Source organism: Fringilla coelebs (genome assembly GCF_963513975.1).
Source record: "Fringilla coelebs genome assembly, chromosome: 27".
Taxonomy (NCBI): Eukaryota; Metazoa; Chordata; class Aves; order Passeriformes; family Fringillidae; genus Fringilla; species Fringilla coelebs.
Genome location: NC_140053.1, coordinates 305,716 through 321,065, shown reverse-complemented (window position 1 = coordinate 321,065; position 15,350 = coordinate 305,716). Strand labels below are relative to the sequence as shown.

The window sequence follows — 15,350 nt, the reverse complement described above, 5'->3', positions numbered from 1 at the left end:
GAATCCCTGCCATGTCCTTTGGGATGTCACAGGGGTGTCACAATCCCTCTGTTCCTAAAAAAGAAATCTTCCACAGAGCCCCTGCCTCGCTCAGGAGCTGAGTGTGGGAGCTCAGATCCTTCCATGGATCTCAGGGCAGGAGGGTGTGGAATTCCTGATCCCAGAGGGAGGAGAGGATTGGGATTGTTCAGGCTGGAAAAAATCCTCATTGAGGATTCCCTGAAGGAGCTACGGGAAAGGTGGAGAGAGGGATGAGGGGACAGGACACAGGAATGGGCTCCCTCTGCCATGGAATATTGGGAAGGAATTCCTCCCTGGGGCTGGGAAGGGCTGGGATGGAATCCCAGAGCAGCTGTGGCTGTCTCTGATCCCTGGCAGTGCCCAAGGCCAGGCTGGAGCAGCCTGGGACAGAGGGAGGTGTCCCTGGATGGGATTTCAGGTCCCTTCCCTCCAAACCTGGGGCTCTGTGGGGTTCCCCAGCCCTGTCTCAGAATGAAAAGAATGAAAAGGGGTTTTTGGGTGGAATGTGGCTCTTTTGGGAGAATGGCCTTTCCTTCCAGTCAGCCCCTCTCCAGCCTTTGCCACTCCACCCCTCCACTGCTGGATTTGCTCTCCAGGCCCTTCCCCACCCCGCAGTCAGCCTCTCTGAGCACACGCCATAGATAATTCCGTTTATTTCCTGTATTTACACAAAATTACACAGCCAGGACCTTCAGCCTCACACCCCCAGACCCCCCCAGTCCAACACTGGGGCTGGGCAGGGAGGGTCAGGATGGATGGAGGGATGGACACATGGACGGAGGGATGGATGGACGGAGGGATGGATGGATGGATGGATGGATGGATGGATGGATGGATGGATGGATGGATGGACAGGGATGGATGGATGGATGGATGGATGGATGGATGGATGGATGGACAGGGATGGATGGATGGATGGACAGGGATGGATGGATGGATGGATGGATGGATGGATGGATGGATGGACAGGGATGGATGGATGGATGGATGGATGGATGGACACATGGATGGAGGGATGGACAGGGATGGATGAATGGAGGGAGGGATGGAGGGAGGGAGGGAGGGAGGGAGGGAGGGAGGGAGGGATGGATGGATGATGGATGGATGGAGGGATGGATGGATGGATGGATGGATGGATGGATGGATGGATGGATGGAGGGATGGAGGGATGGAGGGATGGATGGATGGATGGATGGACGGATGGATGGATGGACACATGGATGGATGGATGGATGGACACATGGATGGATGGATGGATGGATGGACACATGGATGGATGGATGGACACATGGATGGATGGATACATGGATGGGGAGGGATGGATGGATGGATGACGGACGGACGGAGGGAGGGATGGATGGAGGGAAAGGACAGATGGACGGATGGATGGATAGATGGATGGAGGGATGGATGGAGGGAAAGGACAGATGGACACATGGACGGATAGATGGACGGATGGATGGATGGATGATGGACGATGGATGGATGGATGGATGGATGGATGGATGGATGGATGGATGGACAGGGATGGAGGGATGGACAGGGATGGAGGGATGGAGGGATGGATGGATGGATGGATGGATGGATGGACACAGGGATGGATGGATGGATGGATGGATGGAGGGATGGATGGATGGATGGATGGATGGATGGATGGATGGATGGACAGGGATGGAGGGATGGACAGGGATGGAGGGATGGAGGGATGGATGGATGGATGGATGGATGGATGGATGGATGGATGGATGGATGGATGGACACAGGGATGGATGGATGGATGGATGGATGGATGGATGGATGGATGGATGGATGGACGGATGGACGGACGGACACATGGATGCACGGATGGACACACGGATGGAGGGATGGAGTGCTGGGATCCGCTCACACGCCGCGCCCCTCCCGGGCTGTGCCGTGCCCCGGGCGGGCCCGGGCGGGCTCCGTGCTCCCCTCCTGCTCCCACGGGCACACCTCGGAGCTTTTCCTCGTGCCCAGGCTGGGCTGGGCAGGTGCTGCTGGGGCCTCTCCAGCTTCCCAAGGACAAACCTCGGCCAGGCCAGCGCCGGGGCTGCAGCTGCTGCCCACCCCGGGGTGCTGGGTGCTGGGCAGGAGCCGGCGCAGGGGCTTGTGCTCGGCTTCCCCCTGGCATCTGCCCCTGGATTGTTCCAGAAGTGTTGGAGACACAGCGCTGGCTCCTGGCTGTTCTGTCCCTGCAGGGGAACCTCCTTGGGCTCCCTGTGGCTGCAGACCTGGCTGGGAGATTTCCTCCTCCAACACAATAGGCTCTGCTGCTTCCCAGGGGCAGATTTCGGATTTCCTGCTCTCCGTGCTGTCGGATTTCTTGGATGGCTCCTTCCCCACTGCACATTTCAGGGACAGCTCCTCTGTGTCCAGGCTCTCCCATGGACAGATGGACTCTCGGTCTCTGCTCCCCTTCTCCACAGCTTTGGAGGCTTCTCTTGGTGGGAGTTTCTGCTTACCTGGGGCTGTTCCTTTCTCCAGCTGAGGCTCAGCCACCTCCCAGGGACAGATTTCAGCTTTGTCACTGGATTTAGAGCCCTGAGACTCCCAGGGACAGATTTCAGCTTTGTCAGTGGATTTGAGGTCCTGACTCTCCCAGGGACAGATCTCAGCTTTGTCAGTGGATTTGAGGTCCTGACTCTCCCAGGGACAGATCTCTGAGCTCTGGGATTTCCCTGGGGCTGCTTTGGGCAGTGCTGAGCTCCCAGTTTGGGGTTTGGCCGGGGGCTGCTCCGTGTCCAGGCTCTCCCAAGGACAGATGGACTCTCGGTCCTTCTTTCCAGAAGTGAAAGAAGCTCCCACTTCCTTCAGGAGTCTTTGACTTGTGGAAGGGCTTTTGCTCACCCTGGATGGATCCTCTTTGTCCTGTCTGGATTTCTCTTTACCTGAGGGTTGTTCAGCCACCTCCCAGGGACAGATCTCAGCTTTGTCACTGGATTTAGAGCCCTGAGACTCCCAGGGACAGATTTCAGCTTTGTCACTGGATTTAGAGCCCTGAGACTCCCAGGGACAGATCTCTGCCTTCAGGCTCTCCGAGCTCTGGGATTTCCCTGAAGGAGCTTTGGGCAGTGCTGAGCTCCCAGTGTGGGGTTTGGCCGGGGGCTGCTCCGTGTCCAGGCTCTCCCAAGGACAGACGGACGCTCTGTCTCTGCTCCCCAGGGATCTCTCCGGGCTGGCCAGCGCTGCCTGGCGCGTGATGCGCTTGTCCCCCTGCTTTGCCTTTGGCTGCTGGGAGGGAGCTCCAGCCACTTCCCAGGGACAGATCTCAGCTTTGCTGCTGGATTCCACGTCCTGAGACTCCCAGGGACAGATCTCTGCCTTCTCCGAGCTCTGGGATTTCCCTGGAGCTGCTTTGGGCAGTGCTGAGCTCCCAGTTTGGGGTTTGGCCGGGGGCTGCTCCGTGTCCAGGCTCTCCCAAGGACAGATGGACTCTCTGTCTTTGCTCCCCTTCTCCAGGGCTTTGGTCTCCTCTTTCCTTGGGAGTTTCTCCTTTCCTGGGGCTGTTCCCTTCTCCAGCTGAGGCTCAGCCACCTCCCAGGGACAGATCTCAGCTTTGTCACTGGATTTGAGGTCCTGACTCTCCCAGGGACAGATCTCTGAGCTCTGGGATTTCCCTGGGGCTGCTTTGGGCAGTGCTGAGCTCCCAGTTTGGGCTTTGGCCTGGGGCTGCTCCGTGTCCAGGCTCTCCCAAGGACAGATGGACTCTCGGTCCTTCTTTCCAGAAGTGAAAGAAGCTCCCACTTCCTTCAGGAGTCTTTGACTTGTGGAAGGGCTTTTGCTCACCCTGGATGGATCCTCTTTGTCCTGTCTGGATTTCTCTTTACCTGAGGGTTGTTCAGCCACCTCCCAGGGACAGATCTCAGCTTTGTCACTGGATTTAGAGCCCTGAGACTCCCAGGGACAGATTTCAACTTTGTCACTGGATTTAGAGCCCTGAGACTCCCAGGGACAGATTTCAGCTTTGTCACTGGATTTAGAGCCCTGAGACTCCCAGGGACAGATTTCAGCTTTGTCACTGGATTTAGAGCCCTGAGACTCCCAGGGACAGATCTCTGCCTTCTCCGAGCTCTGGGATTTCCCTGGAGCTGCTTTGGGCAGTGCTGAGCTCCCAGTTTGGGGTTTGGCCGGGGACTGCTCAGTGTCCAGGCTCTCCCAAGGACAGATGGACTCTCTGTCTTTGCTCCCCTTCTCCAGGGCTTTGGTCTCCTCTTTCCTTGGGAGTTTCTGCTTTCCTGGGGCTGTTCCCTTCTCCAGCTGAGGCTCAGCCACCTCCCAGGGACAGATCTCAGCTTTGTCACTGGATTTAGAGCCCTGAGACTCCCAGGGACAGATTTCAGCTTTGTCACTGGATTTGAGGTCCTGACTCTCCCAGGGACAGATCTCTGAGCTCTGGGATTTCCCTGGGACTGCTTTGGGCAGTGCTGAGCTCCCAGTTTGGGCTTTGGCCTGGGGCTGCTCCGTGTCCAGGCTCTCCCAAGGACAGATGGACTCTCGGTCCTTCTTTCCAGAAGTGAAAGAAGCTCCCACTTCCTTCAGGAGTCTTTGACTTGTGGAAGGGCTTTTGCTCACCCTGGATGGATCCTCTTTGTCCTGTCTGGATTTCTCTTTACGTGAGGGTTGTTCAGCCACCTCCCAGGGACAGATCTCAGCTTTGTCACTGGATTTAGAGCCCTGAGACTCCCAGGGACAGATTTCAGCTTTGTCACTGGATTTAGAGCCCTGAGACTCCCAGGGACAGATCTCTGCCTTCAGGCTCTCCGAGCTCTGGGATTTCCCTGAAGGAGCTTTGGGCAGTGCTGAGCTCCCAGTGAGGGGTTTGGCCGGGGGCTGCTCCGTGTCCAGGCTCTCCCAAGGACAGACGGACGCTCTGTCTCTGCTCCCCAGGGATCTCTCCGGGCTGGCCAGCGCTGCCTGGCGCGTGATGCGCTTGTCCCCCTGCTTTGCCTTTGGCTGCTGGGAGGGAGCTCCAGCCACTTCCCAGGGACAGATCTCAGCTTTGCTGCTGGATTCCACGTCCTGAGACTCCCAGGGACAGATCTCTGCCTTCTCCGAGCTCTGGGATTTCCCTGGAGCTGCTTTGGGCAGTGCTGAGCTCCCAGTTTGGGGTTTGGCCGGGGGCTGCTCCGTGTCCAGGCTCTCCCAAGGACAGATGGACTCTCTGTCTTTGCTGCCCTTCTCCAGGGCTTTGGTCTCCTCTTTCCTTGGGAGTTTCTGCTTTCCTGGGGCTGTTCCCTTCTCCAGCTGAGGTGCAGCCACCTCCCAGGGACAGATTTCAGCTTTGTCACTGGATTTAGAGCCCTGAGACTCCCAGGGACAGATTTCAGCTTTGTCACTGGATTTAGAGCCCTGAGACTCCCAGGGACAGATCTCTGCCTTCTCCGAGCTCTGGGATTTCCCTGGAGCTGCTTTGGGCAGTGCTGAGCTCCCAGTTTGGGCTTTGGCCGGGGGCTGCTCCGTGTCCAGGCTCTCCCAAGGACAGACGGACTCTCTGTCTTTGCTCCCCTTCTCCAGGGCTTTGGTCTCCTCTTTCCTTGGGAGTTTCTCCTTTCCTGGGGCTGTTCCCTTCTCCAGCTGAGGCTCAGCCACCTCCCAGGGACAGATTTCGGCTTTGTCACTGGATTTAGAGCCCTGAGACTCCCAGGGACAGATTTCAGCTTTGTCACTGGATTTGAGGTCCTGACTCTCCCAGGGACAGATCTCTGAGCTCTGGGATTTCCCTGGGGCTGCTTTGGGCAGTGCTGAGCTCCCAGTTTGGGCTTTGGCCTGGGGCTGCTCCGTGTCCAGGCTCTCCCAAGGACAGATGGACTCTCGGTCCTTCTTTCCAGAAGTGAAAGAAGCTCCCACTTCCTTCAGGAGTCTTTGACTTGTGGAAGGGCTTTTGCTCACCCTGGATGGATCCTCTTTGTCCTGTCTGGATTTCTCTTTACCTGAGGGTTGTTCAGCCACCTCCCAGGGACAGATTTCAGCTTTGTCAGTGGATTTGAGGTCCTGGCTCTCCCAGGGACAGATCTCTTCCTTCTCCGAGCTCTGGGATCTCCCTGAAGGAGATTTGGGCAGGGGTTTGGCTGGGGGCTGCTTTCCTTTCTCTGGTGCTCTGGATCCCACTTTTTCTTCCCCTTTGGGAGTGCCACGTGTGTCCTGCCTCCATCTCTCCTTCCCTGACGGCGCTGCAGCCTCTTCCCAGGGGCAGATCTCTGTTTTTGGGCACGGCTCATCCTCCACCTCCCAGGGACAGATGTTTGCCTTTTTGCTCTCGGTGGTTCCAGCCCGCTGGAATGAGGGTTTGGGCAGAGCTGGGGCTTTCCCTGCGAGCCCCATCCCAGGCTGCTCCACACCTTCTCCAGATTTGGGGGATCCCTGCTCCGGCAGAGCCCCCTCTGTGTCCCAGGGGCAGATTTCTGCTCGGACGCTCCTTCCCTGTTCCTGGCTCTCCCACGGGCACACCTCAGCCCTCCTGCCCTCCGCTTGCTCCGAGGCCGCTTTCGGCAGCCCTGGTGGTTTTTCCATTCCCGGAGAGCGCTGAGAATCCCCCTCGCCGCCGCCCTTCCCAGGGCAGATTCCTGCTTTGGAGCTGGGATCTCCCCGCGTTCCCGCAGCACTGAGCTCTCCCTGCGCGCTCCCGGCCCCGCTCCGGCTCCTTCCAGGGCCCCGCTCGGGCTCGGGCCGGCTGCTCCCCTCTTCCAGCGCCTTGTCCGGGCTCTCCGGGCTCCCTCCGTCCTCCCGGGGAGCGATCGCCTCCTGGCGCAGCAAGGCTCCCCTTCCTGCCGGCATCCCGAGCCCCCGGGGCGGACACACCGCCCGCGGCCTCGGCCCCGCCGCGCCCCGCACGCTGCTCGGGGTGGCCTTTGCGGGCGGCTGCTGCTCCCGGGGCTGCTCCCGGGGCTGCAAGGACCCGCTGGTCCTCTCGAGCTCCTCGAGTGTCCCTTCCTCCGCTGTGACCCCAGCAACGCCCTCCCCCAGACCCACTGCCGGAGCTTCGTGCCCTTCCTGGGGCTGTACCGCTGCCGCCTCCGGGGGACATTCAGCTCCTTGGTGGCCCGCGCTGGGTGGCTCCAGAGCAGTACCCGCGTCCCCTCGGGCAGCGCTGGGCTCCTCTGCCGCTTCGTCCCCATCGCCCGTCCCCGCGGCCAGGCTGTCCCATTGTCCTGCTGTCCCGCTGTCCCCCCAGTCCGCGGCCTCCCCGGGGGTGGCGGCGTTGTTGTTGTGCTGGAGGGCGGGGGTCTCGAGGCTCTGCCCGCTCCCCTCGGGGCTGACCCCCCCCAGGGACACGGCCGAGGCCTCTGCCAGGCCGGACTTCTCCCTCCTGCTGCTCCCGCTCTTCCTGAGGCTCCCCTCGCTTTTCCCTTTCAGGATGCTCTTCCCCCTGGAGCGGTTCAGGGCTTTGATGGCGAGTCCCAGGCTCCTGAAACTCTTCGCGGGGGGCGGCTTGGGGCCGGGGGTGGTGGCCGCGGTGTCACCGGGGGTGCCCGACTCTGCTGCCTCGGCCGCTTTTTGTTTCCTGCCCAGGATCTCGTCCTGGACCAGCTCCCAGGGACAGACGTGTGCCGAGCTGGCGGCCGGGGTCAGCCGCCTGCCCTTCCCTGCCGGGGGGGACGCGCGCTCCGGCTCGTCCCCTGCTGTCCCCTGCGCCCCTCCCGCCTGTGCCGGGGGGCCCGGGGGTGGCTCCGGGCCGTCCCCGAGCGTCCCCGAGCGCTGCAGGCTCTGGTAGCGGACGGGGGGCGGAGGGGGGGTTTTCTTCACGGTCACCCGCACCTTCCTGGCCGGGTGGGCGCTGTCAACGCTGACGCTCTTGATGGGCGCGTAGGTGACATGTTTGTGTCCCTTGGCATCGCCCGGCGGGGCCGCGTCCTCCCGCGGGCCCCTCTCGGCGGGGCTCGGGGGTGTCGCGGTGTCGCCGGGGCCCCCCGGCGCCGGCGCGGAGAGGTGGCGGCCGCCGTGCCACTGCTCGCGGGCGGCCCCGCGGGCGGCCAGCAGCGCCACTTCCCGCGCCCCGGCGACAACGCTGTGCGACTTCTGCAGCGGCGGGGCGCGGCCCGGGGGGCGCTGCCAGGGCCCCGCCAGGTTTTGGGCGCTGGCCGATTTGCACAGGAGCGGGGCGGCGTCCAGCGAGTCGCTGTCGGATTGCTCCAAATCCGTCACCGCCGCCGGCGGAGGCTCCTCGGGCGGGCTGGGGGCGGGCGACCCTCGGCGGGGCTCCCGCGGGGGCCCCTCGGAGCTGCGGGACTTGCGCAGGGCTGAGGAGCGGCGCCGGGAGCTTTCGTCCCGCATCCTCAGGCTGGTCCCGGCGCCATCCACGAGCCGCTTGGCCGAGGAGCTGCGGCGGGACGGGGTCCCCGCCCGGTCCCCTCCGCTGCTGCGGCGGGACGCGCTCTCGGCCAGCTCGGCACCGCTGCGGCGCAGGATGGAGCGGGCGAGGCTGCGGCGGGAGCCGCGCTTCTTGGCCAGGTGCGGGTTGTTGGTCGCCATCCGCCACGTCTTGTGCACCTCTAGCTGTCGGTAAAGCTTCTTCAGCTCCTCCTGCGCCGCGGGCGGGGGGACGCGGCAGAGAAAATGGAGAGAGGAGAGCGCCTACAGCGGGGGCTGCGGCCGGGAGCGCCCCGCCGAGCCCCGGGTTGTCCCGGTGTCCCCAAAGCCCCCGCGCTGCCCAGAGGACGCAGCGGGTTTGCCCACCCGGGTGGGGTCCCCCGGCACCCCCTCGTCCCCTCCCTCTGCTTTGCATCAGGAAAAGATTGCGAAAGGCACCTCTTACTCTGCACAGCTAGCGTCAAAAGAAGGTCCTGAGTGTGCCACCCACCCGAATGTCATCGGGGTCGAGACTGTGCTCGCTCCAGGCGGAGGCGATGCTGCTGTTCATGCAGGAGCCCGAGCGCCGCATGTCCAGCTCGTCCTCGTACACCTCGGCCGTGATCTCCTCCCGCAGCGGCGAGCCCGTGTGCAGGAACTGTGCCGGGACACGGGGGAGTCACGCAGGGGTCCTGTCCCAGCTCCCCGAGCCTCTGGGATGAGTGTTAGCCACGGAATCATGGAACTGGGGAGGCTGGAAAAGCTCTCCGAGGTCAGCGAGTCCAGCTGTTCCCCCAGCGCTGACAAAGCCACCGCTTACCTGTGTCCCCAGTGCCACACCCACACCTTCTCGAGACTTCCAGGGGTGGGGACTCCACTTGTTCCAATGCCTGATCACCCCCTCCGTGAGAAATTTCCCCAATATCCAACCCAAACCTCCCCTGGCCCAGCCTGAGGCCGTTCCTTCTCCTCCTGTCCCTTTCCCTGGGAGCAGAGCCTGACCCTCCCCAGGTCCTGTCAGGGCCTTGTGGAGAGCCAGAAGGTCCCTCTGAGCTTCCTCTTCTCCCAGCTGAACCCACCCAGCTCTCTGAGCCTCTTGTGGTGCTCCAACCACTTCTCCAGCTCCATTCCTTCCCTGGAGTACCTTGGGAATGAAGAGCAGGGCCAGGGTCATGGTGATGGTGCCGTGGGTGTGAGCGAAGAAGAGCAGCAGAGTCCAGTCCGGGTGCAGCGAGGGGACAATCAGGAACCTGGGAAGGACCAGGAGGGCAGTGCCAGCTCCCACCACGGCCCCTCCAGACCCCCCAACTCCCCCTGCCCGGCCACCCAAACCCCCTTTCCTTTGGAGACCCAGAGCCCCCAAACCCTGCCCACCTTGGCAGGGTTCCTGGGCATCCCCGGGGTGGGGACCTCGGTCCCTGGCCCTACCTGGCCACGTGGAAGGCGGCAGAGACCATGAGCTCGTTGTGGAGGGCGATGCCCATGTAGCGGGGCTCGTGGAAGGCCGAGGGCACGGCGCGCGTGGCGTAGCACAGGAAGCTGCCCCACAGCAGGAACAGCATCTCGGCTGTGGGGCAGAGCAGGACAGAGCTGAGCCCCACACCCAGCCCCGGCAGCTTCTGGGGGGCTCAGCTCTGCCCACCACCCTCACCCCGGAACGTGCCGGGTCAGAGCCGGGTCGGGAGTGTCCCCAGCACGGCCTTCCCAAAGTTTGGGACTCAACCCCAGGGGATGCTCAGGGGGGAGGGTGGGAGACAGCTGGGGGACCCCAACCCTCCTTAAAACCTTCAGGAGGATTAAAGGGAGAAGGGAATGAAAGCCCCGCAATGATGGGATGGGGTCCACGGGGATCCCAGGTCCTTGCAGCTTTCAGGAGGATTGAATGGAGAAGAGAAGGAAAGCCCCACATTCCCGGGGCGGGGTCTGGGGGCTGCGGGCACCCCCAAGCCCCACATTCCCGGGGGGGGGGTCTGGGGGCTGTGGGCACCCCCAAGCCCCACATTCCCGGGGAGGGTCTGGGGGCTGCGGGCACCCCCAAGCCCCACATTCCCGGGGGGGGTCTGGGGGCTGCGGGCCCCCCCAGGCCGCGCCGGGGGCCGGTCTCACCGATGACCATCATGTAATCCCAGCAGTCGTGGCCGCAGAGGGAGAAGCGGAGGCCGCGGCTGGTCTGGGCGCGCACCACCAGCGGGATGTTCTTGCGGGCGTTCTCCAGCATGCCGACGGTCCAGGCCGCCAGGAACCAGAGCACCAGCAGCAGGATGGGCGCCAGCAGCCGCAGCACCCGCCCGCTCGACACGTAGGGAGCGCGCTGCGCCGAGCGCGACAGGAACACCTTCAGCACCCTGCGGGGCGGCGGGGTGAGACCCCGCCCGGCCCACGGAGACCCCAATCCATCCCACAGAGACCCCAATCCATCCCAGTGAGACCCCAATCCATCCCACTGGGACCCCAATCCATCCCACTGAGACCCCTGCCCATCCCAGTGAGACCCCGCCCGGCCCAGAGAGAACCCTGCCCGTCCCAGTGAGACCCCACCCGGCCCAGGGAGACCCCGCCCAACCCAGTGAGACCCCGCCCATCCCAGTGAGACCCCGCCCATCCCAGTGAAACCCCGCCCGGCCCAGTGAGACCCCAATCCATCCCAGTGAGACCCCAATCCATCCCAGTGAGACCCCGCCCGGCCCAGTGAGACCCCGCCCGGCCCAGGGAGACCCCGCCCAGCCCAGTGAGACCCCGCCCATCCCAGTGAAACCCCGCCCATCCCAGTGAAACCCCGCCCGGCCCAGTGAGACCCCGCCCGTCCCAGTGAGACCCCCACCCATCCCATTGAGACCCCAACCCATCCCATTGTGGGGGTCCCAAACCTTTCCCACTCTGGGGGCCCTGAGCTCCCAGCCCTCCCCATTGTGGGGGTCCCAAGCCCCCAGCCCTCCCCACCACAGGGGTCCAAAAACCCCAGGCCCCCCAAGCCCTCCATACCGTGGATGTCCATAGCCCCCAAACCCTTCCCACTGTGGGGGTCCCGAGCCCCCAGCCCCCCGTCCCAGCTACCTGTAGAGCTTGAGGGTGATGGTGCCGTAGACGATGGCGAAGCCGAGCATCCGCACCCAGCGCAGGACGATGCAGCGGAAGATGCTCGGCTTGAAGTACAGGATGAACACCTGGAGCGTGGGAGAGAGGGATCCGGGCTGGATCCCACCTGCCCCAGCCTCGGGAGCCACCTGCTTTCCAGGCCAGCCCCGTGCCACCCTCCCCCGTGACCCTGCAGCACCCGCTGCGCTCGTGCGGGAGGGGAGAGGGGATTTGGGCAGGGATTAATTCCCGCAGGCAGCGGGAGAAAAGGGATTTGGTTTTCTGAGAAGGTTTATACGGCAGCCCCCAGGGACCGTGCCAGCAAAATTAACAATTAGGTGGAACCGTGCCCAGCGTGGGGCAGCTCCATCCTGGAAGGTCCATCCTGGAGCTTCCCAGCCCTGGGGACGGCTGGGTACTCACAGGGAAGTAGAGGAGGAGGGACCCGAAGAGGATGGTCTCCAGCAGGATGATTCCTGATGTCCGGATCCTCTGCAGGGATACCAGCATGAGGTGCAGCCTCGGAGGGGCCAGGGCCAGGGCAGGGGGATGCCTGGCCCTGCAGGGTTTGGGGTGGCAGTGGGGCAGGGGCCAGCTTGCCTTGCTCCGTCGGAAGTGGTAGGACACGAGCATGCTGAGGAAGATGGCCAGCATGCAGCAGGCCTGGCACGACAGCACCGCTGCCCGCAGCACCTGGTCCTCCTGGATCAGGCAGGGCGTGTCGTCCTCGCAGGTGGCACAGCCCGGGCGGCACGGCCGGCACCTCAGCCGGGTCCCCCTGTCTGTCCCCACCACACCTGGGGACAGAGCGATGGCCAGGTGGGATCGCGGCATCGGGGTGGGATCGGCACACCCCAGGGCCTGGTGGCACCCCCTGCACCAGGGCACGTGTGCTGTGTCCCCAAAGCCCCCCAGCCCTGGCCCCCACTGCTGTATCCGTGTGCCACTGGGGACAACAGGGACCCCCGGGCCGGTGGCACCCACCTGCCCAGGCACCGCTGGCCACTCCGCCGGTCCCGTAGAAACCCGGCTTGCACCTGCACAGGTACCTCCCGAGGACGAAGCCGCGGCTCTCCTGGGGGACACACTGAAGGAGACAGCCTGAGACATGTCCCCCACCCCCTGTGTCCCCTCTGTCCCCAAATCCCCCTGCCCCAGGGGCTCCAGCAGCCCCCAGCTCATGGGTACCTGACCCCACGCCATCCTCCCCCACGGCCGTGAGGAATCAGTGGTTAAACATTTCAGAATTAAAACCCAAAGCTTGGCCCCAAATCCCTCCCTAAAACCTAAATGGACACCTAATGCAGCCGAGCGCCCTAATCCTGCCCAGCCGTGACGGCAGCCTCGGGCCGGGCCCCGCTCCCTAATCCCCCCCGGCCGCATCCCGCCCCGGGCGGCCGCGCCGGCGGCTCCGCTGGGCATTGTTGTTTTCTGGAGGGATGCCCGGCGCCGAGCCCGGCCCTCTGGAAGGCATCGCTGGTGGGAAACAGGAGCTGGCGACGCCTCTCCCGCCGGGGGACAGCTCTGGATGGACCCCAAAGCTGGGCCGCTGCGGAGCGCGCCCTGCCTGGTTGTGCCGAGCCCCGAAACGCTCGGGCACCGCGGCCGCGCCGGGGTGGGCGCTGCTGGAGGCGCCGCGGTGATGCCGCCACCGGCGGCCAGGCCCGTCCCCACCGTCCCCGCGGTGCCCGGGCAGGGAGCAGCCGGGTCACACGGCGCGGCTGGCGGTGGGGAGGGAAGATTTGCACAATAAACCTCTCGCCGCGGTGCGAGAGCAGCTGAGCGAAGCAGATGGATCGCCCGGGAGAGGATAAAGCTCAGCCCGGAGGGAGGGACGCGGGGCACGGGCAGCCCGGCCGGGGGCACGGGGGTGGTTGGCTGCGGGGTACCCCGGTCCTGGCGGGGGAGGGGACGGGGTGCGCGGTGCCAGGGCCCGGTACCTGGGTGCTGTTGAGGTCACAGCGATGCGTGTCCGAGAACCAGCCCGGCCCGCTGGAGCACTGGTCGATGGCCACGTCCCGCAGCTCCACGTCCACCCGCACGACCCCCCTGTGGGCAGGGACGGGGTCAGCGCAGGGGGTGGAAATGGGGCCGTGTCCCCGTGTCCCCGTGTCCCCGTGTCCCCGCTCTGGGACTGATCCCAGCTGACCCTTCCCTCCCCACCAGCTCCCACTGCGGCTCCCCGTGCAGTGGGGTGCAGCAGGGACCCCCCAGTCCCGGGAGGGGTCCCAGCCGGGCTCACCCACCCCCAACGCAGCAGTGACAGGGGGTGGCAGCGCACGGTGGGCAGCAGAGGGGACACCGAGGGGGGACGGGGGGTCACCCCCGTGCCTGGGGATGTGTACAAACCCCTGCGCACCTGCAGGCACAAGCAGAGGAGCACGGGCAGGGCACCGGGAACACCCCGGCGTGGGTGACACATCCAGCTGCACCCCCAGCACACACACGGGGCACCCCCCACCCCTTTTGACACCCCCCAGACCCCTCCGGGCTCCACTTACTTGAACTCGGGGCTGAGGTCGGGCTTGAGCCCGTAGAAGGCGGCGGAGAGCGTGACGGCCCAGGTGGGCAGGAAGCGGCCCTCGCGGCACTCCAGGAACGGCGGGGACCAGCGCACGTGGCCCGGGTCCCCCACGTAGCTGTCCCCCCGCTGCCACTTGGGGGTCTCCAGGCTGCGCAGGTCATTGCTGAGCACCCGCTTGCGGAGCGCGGGGACCCGCTGCGACTTGAGGGCGTTGAACCACTCGTTGTCCCAGCTGAGGTTGCCCAGGCTGGGAGCGGCGTTGGACACGTCCTGCAGCAGGATCTGCCCGTCCCCCTTGGTGGCCTGCAGCATCAGCCGGGGCTTGGGGGCCAGCGGGTGGGCGTCGAGGGCCAGCACCGCCCTGCGCACCCACGGGTGCCCCTCGGCCAGGCTGCGGACCAGCGCCTGGTACCACTCCACGTCCTCGGCCACGCTGGCCTCGCGGATGTCGTTGGTCTGGAAGAGCATGTTGAGGAAGTTGGCGGCGTGGGCCAGCGCCTCGGGGGCGGCCCGCAGGGCTGCCCGCAGCGCCGGGGGGGGCCCGGGCCCGGGGGCCCCCGCCGCGACACCCCCGCTGCAGTTGGCCCGGGCCAGGCGCTCGGCATCGCCCGTGCGCAGGAACGCCAGCGCTGCCGCCGAGCCCTCGCCGTCCCCCGGCGCTCCCGGCTCCGCGGTGGGCGCCCACGAGGGTGAGGGGGCCGGGGACCATCCCGCCGGCCGCGGGGCGCTCTCCTGCGGGCGCTGCCCCGCCGTGAGCACGGCGACCTGCGCCAGCACCGCGTGGAAGCCCCAGAGCAGCGGCCACCGGCACGGCCCCATGGCTGGGGCTCAGCGGAGCCCCCCGGCCCCCGGCGGCCCCCCCGGCCGGCTCGGGGGGCGCATGGCGGGCAGGGACCCCGAGCTGCCCGGAGCCGGCCCCGCGCTCTGCCGCCCGTTCTTCTCCCTCGGCGATGCCGGAGCAGACGTCACCGGCTCCAAACCGTGTTCAGCGGCTGGCGCTGCCCGGAGCCCCCCCCGCCCGCCCCCGCGCTCCCGCTCGGGCGGCAGCGCTGCCCGGAGCCCCCCGGTCTGAGCCCCGTGGGGACCGCGCACCGAGCCCCTCGGGGACCCCGCGCCCCGGCCCCTCGGGCTGGCCGTGATGCAAGCGCATCCTGATGGGAAGCCATGGCAACGGCAGCCGGAATTTTCCTGCCCGTATCCCCCTCCCCGCGGCCCCTCAGCAGCCGGGGGAACGGGGCGCCCGCGGGGTCCCCATACGGTGGCGGGATCCAATCCCACAGTGCCCGACCCCCCTCTCCCCCGGCCATGGGGTGGGAATGGGGGGTGGCACCCACGGGGGTGTCCCTGTGGGGCTGGGGGTGCTGGGGGCGGGAAAGAGCGGGATCTGAAGCCCACCCCCCCGAGTGGGATGTCCCGCGCAGCAGAC

The 15,350-nt window shown here is 65.2% G+C and overlaps 1 protein-coding gene across 1 annotated transcript; it reads right to left on the bottom strand.

The window, feature by feature from the left end:
• Positions 1–1,905: 1,905 nt before the first annotated feature.
• Positions 1,906–14,743, bottom strand: GPR179 (G protein-coupled receptor 179; the record flags this gene model as incomplete). Its single annotated transcript, XM_084221987.1, has 13 exons — positions 1,906–3,333; positions 3,406–4,463; positions 4,653–8,559; positions 8,837–8,983; positions 9,470–9,575; positions 9,754–9,892; positions 10,432–10,670; positions 11,380–11,489; positions 11,824–11,892; positions 12,001–12,197; positions 12,385–12,487; positions 13,341–13,449; positions 13,902–14,743. 13 exons carry the CDS (start codon positions 14,741–14,743, stop codon positions 1,906–1,908), a joined length of 8,454 nt encoding a protein of 2,817 aa, XP_084078113.1.
• Between the last annotated feature and the right edge of the window lie 607 nt (positions 14,744–15,350).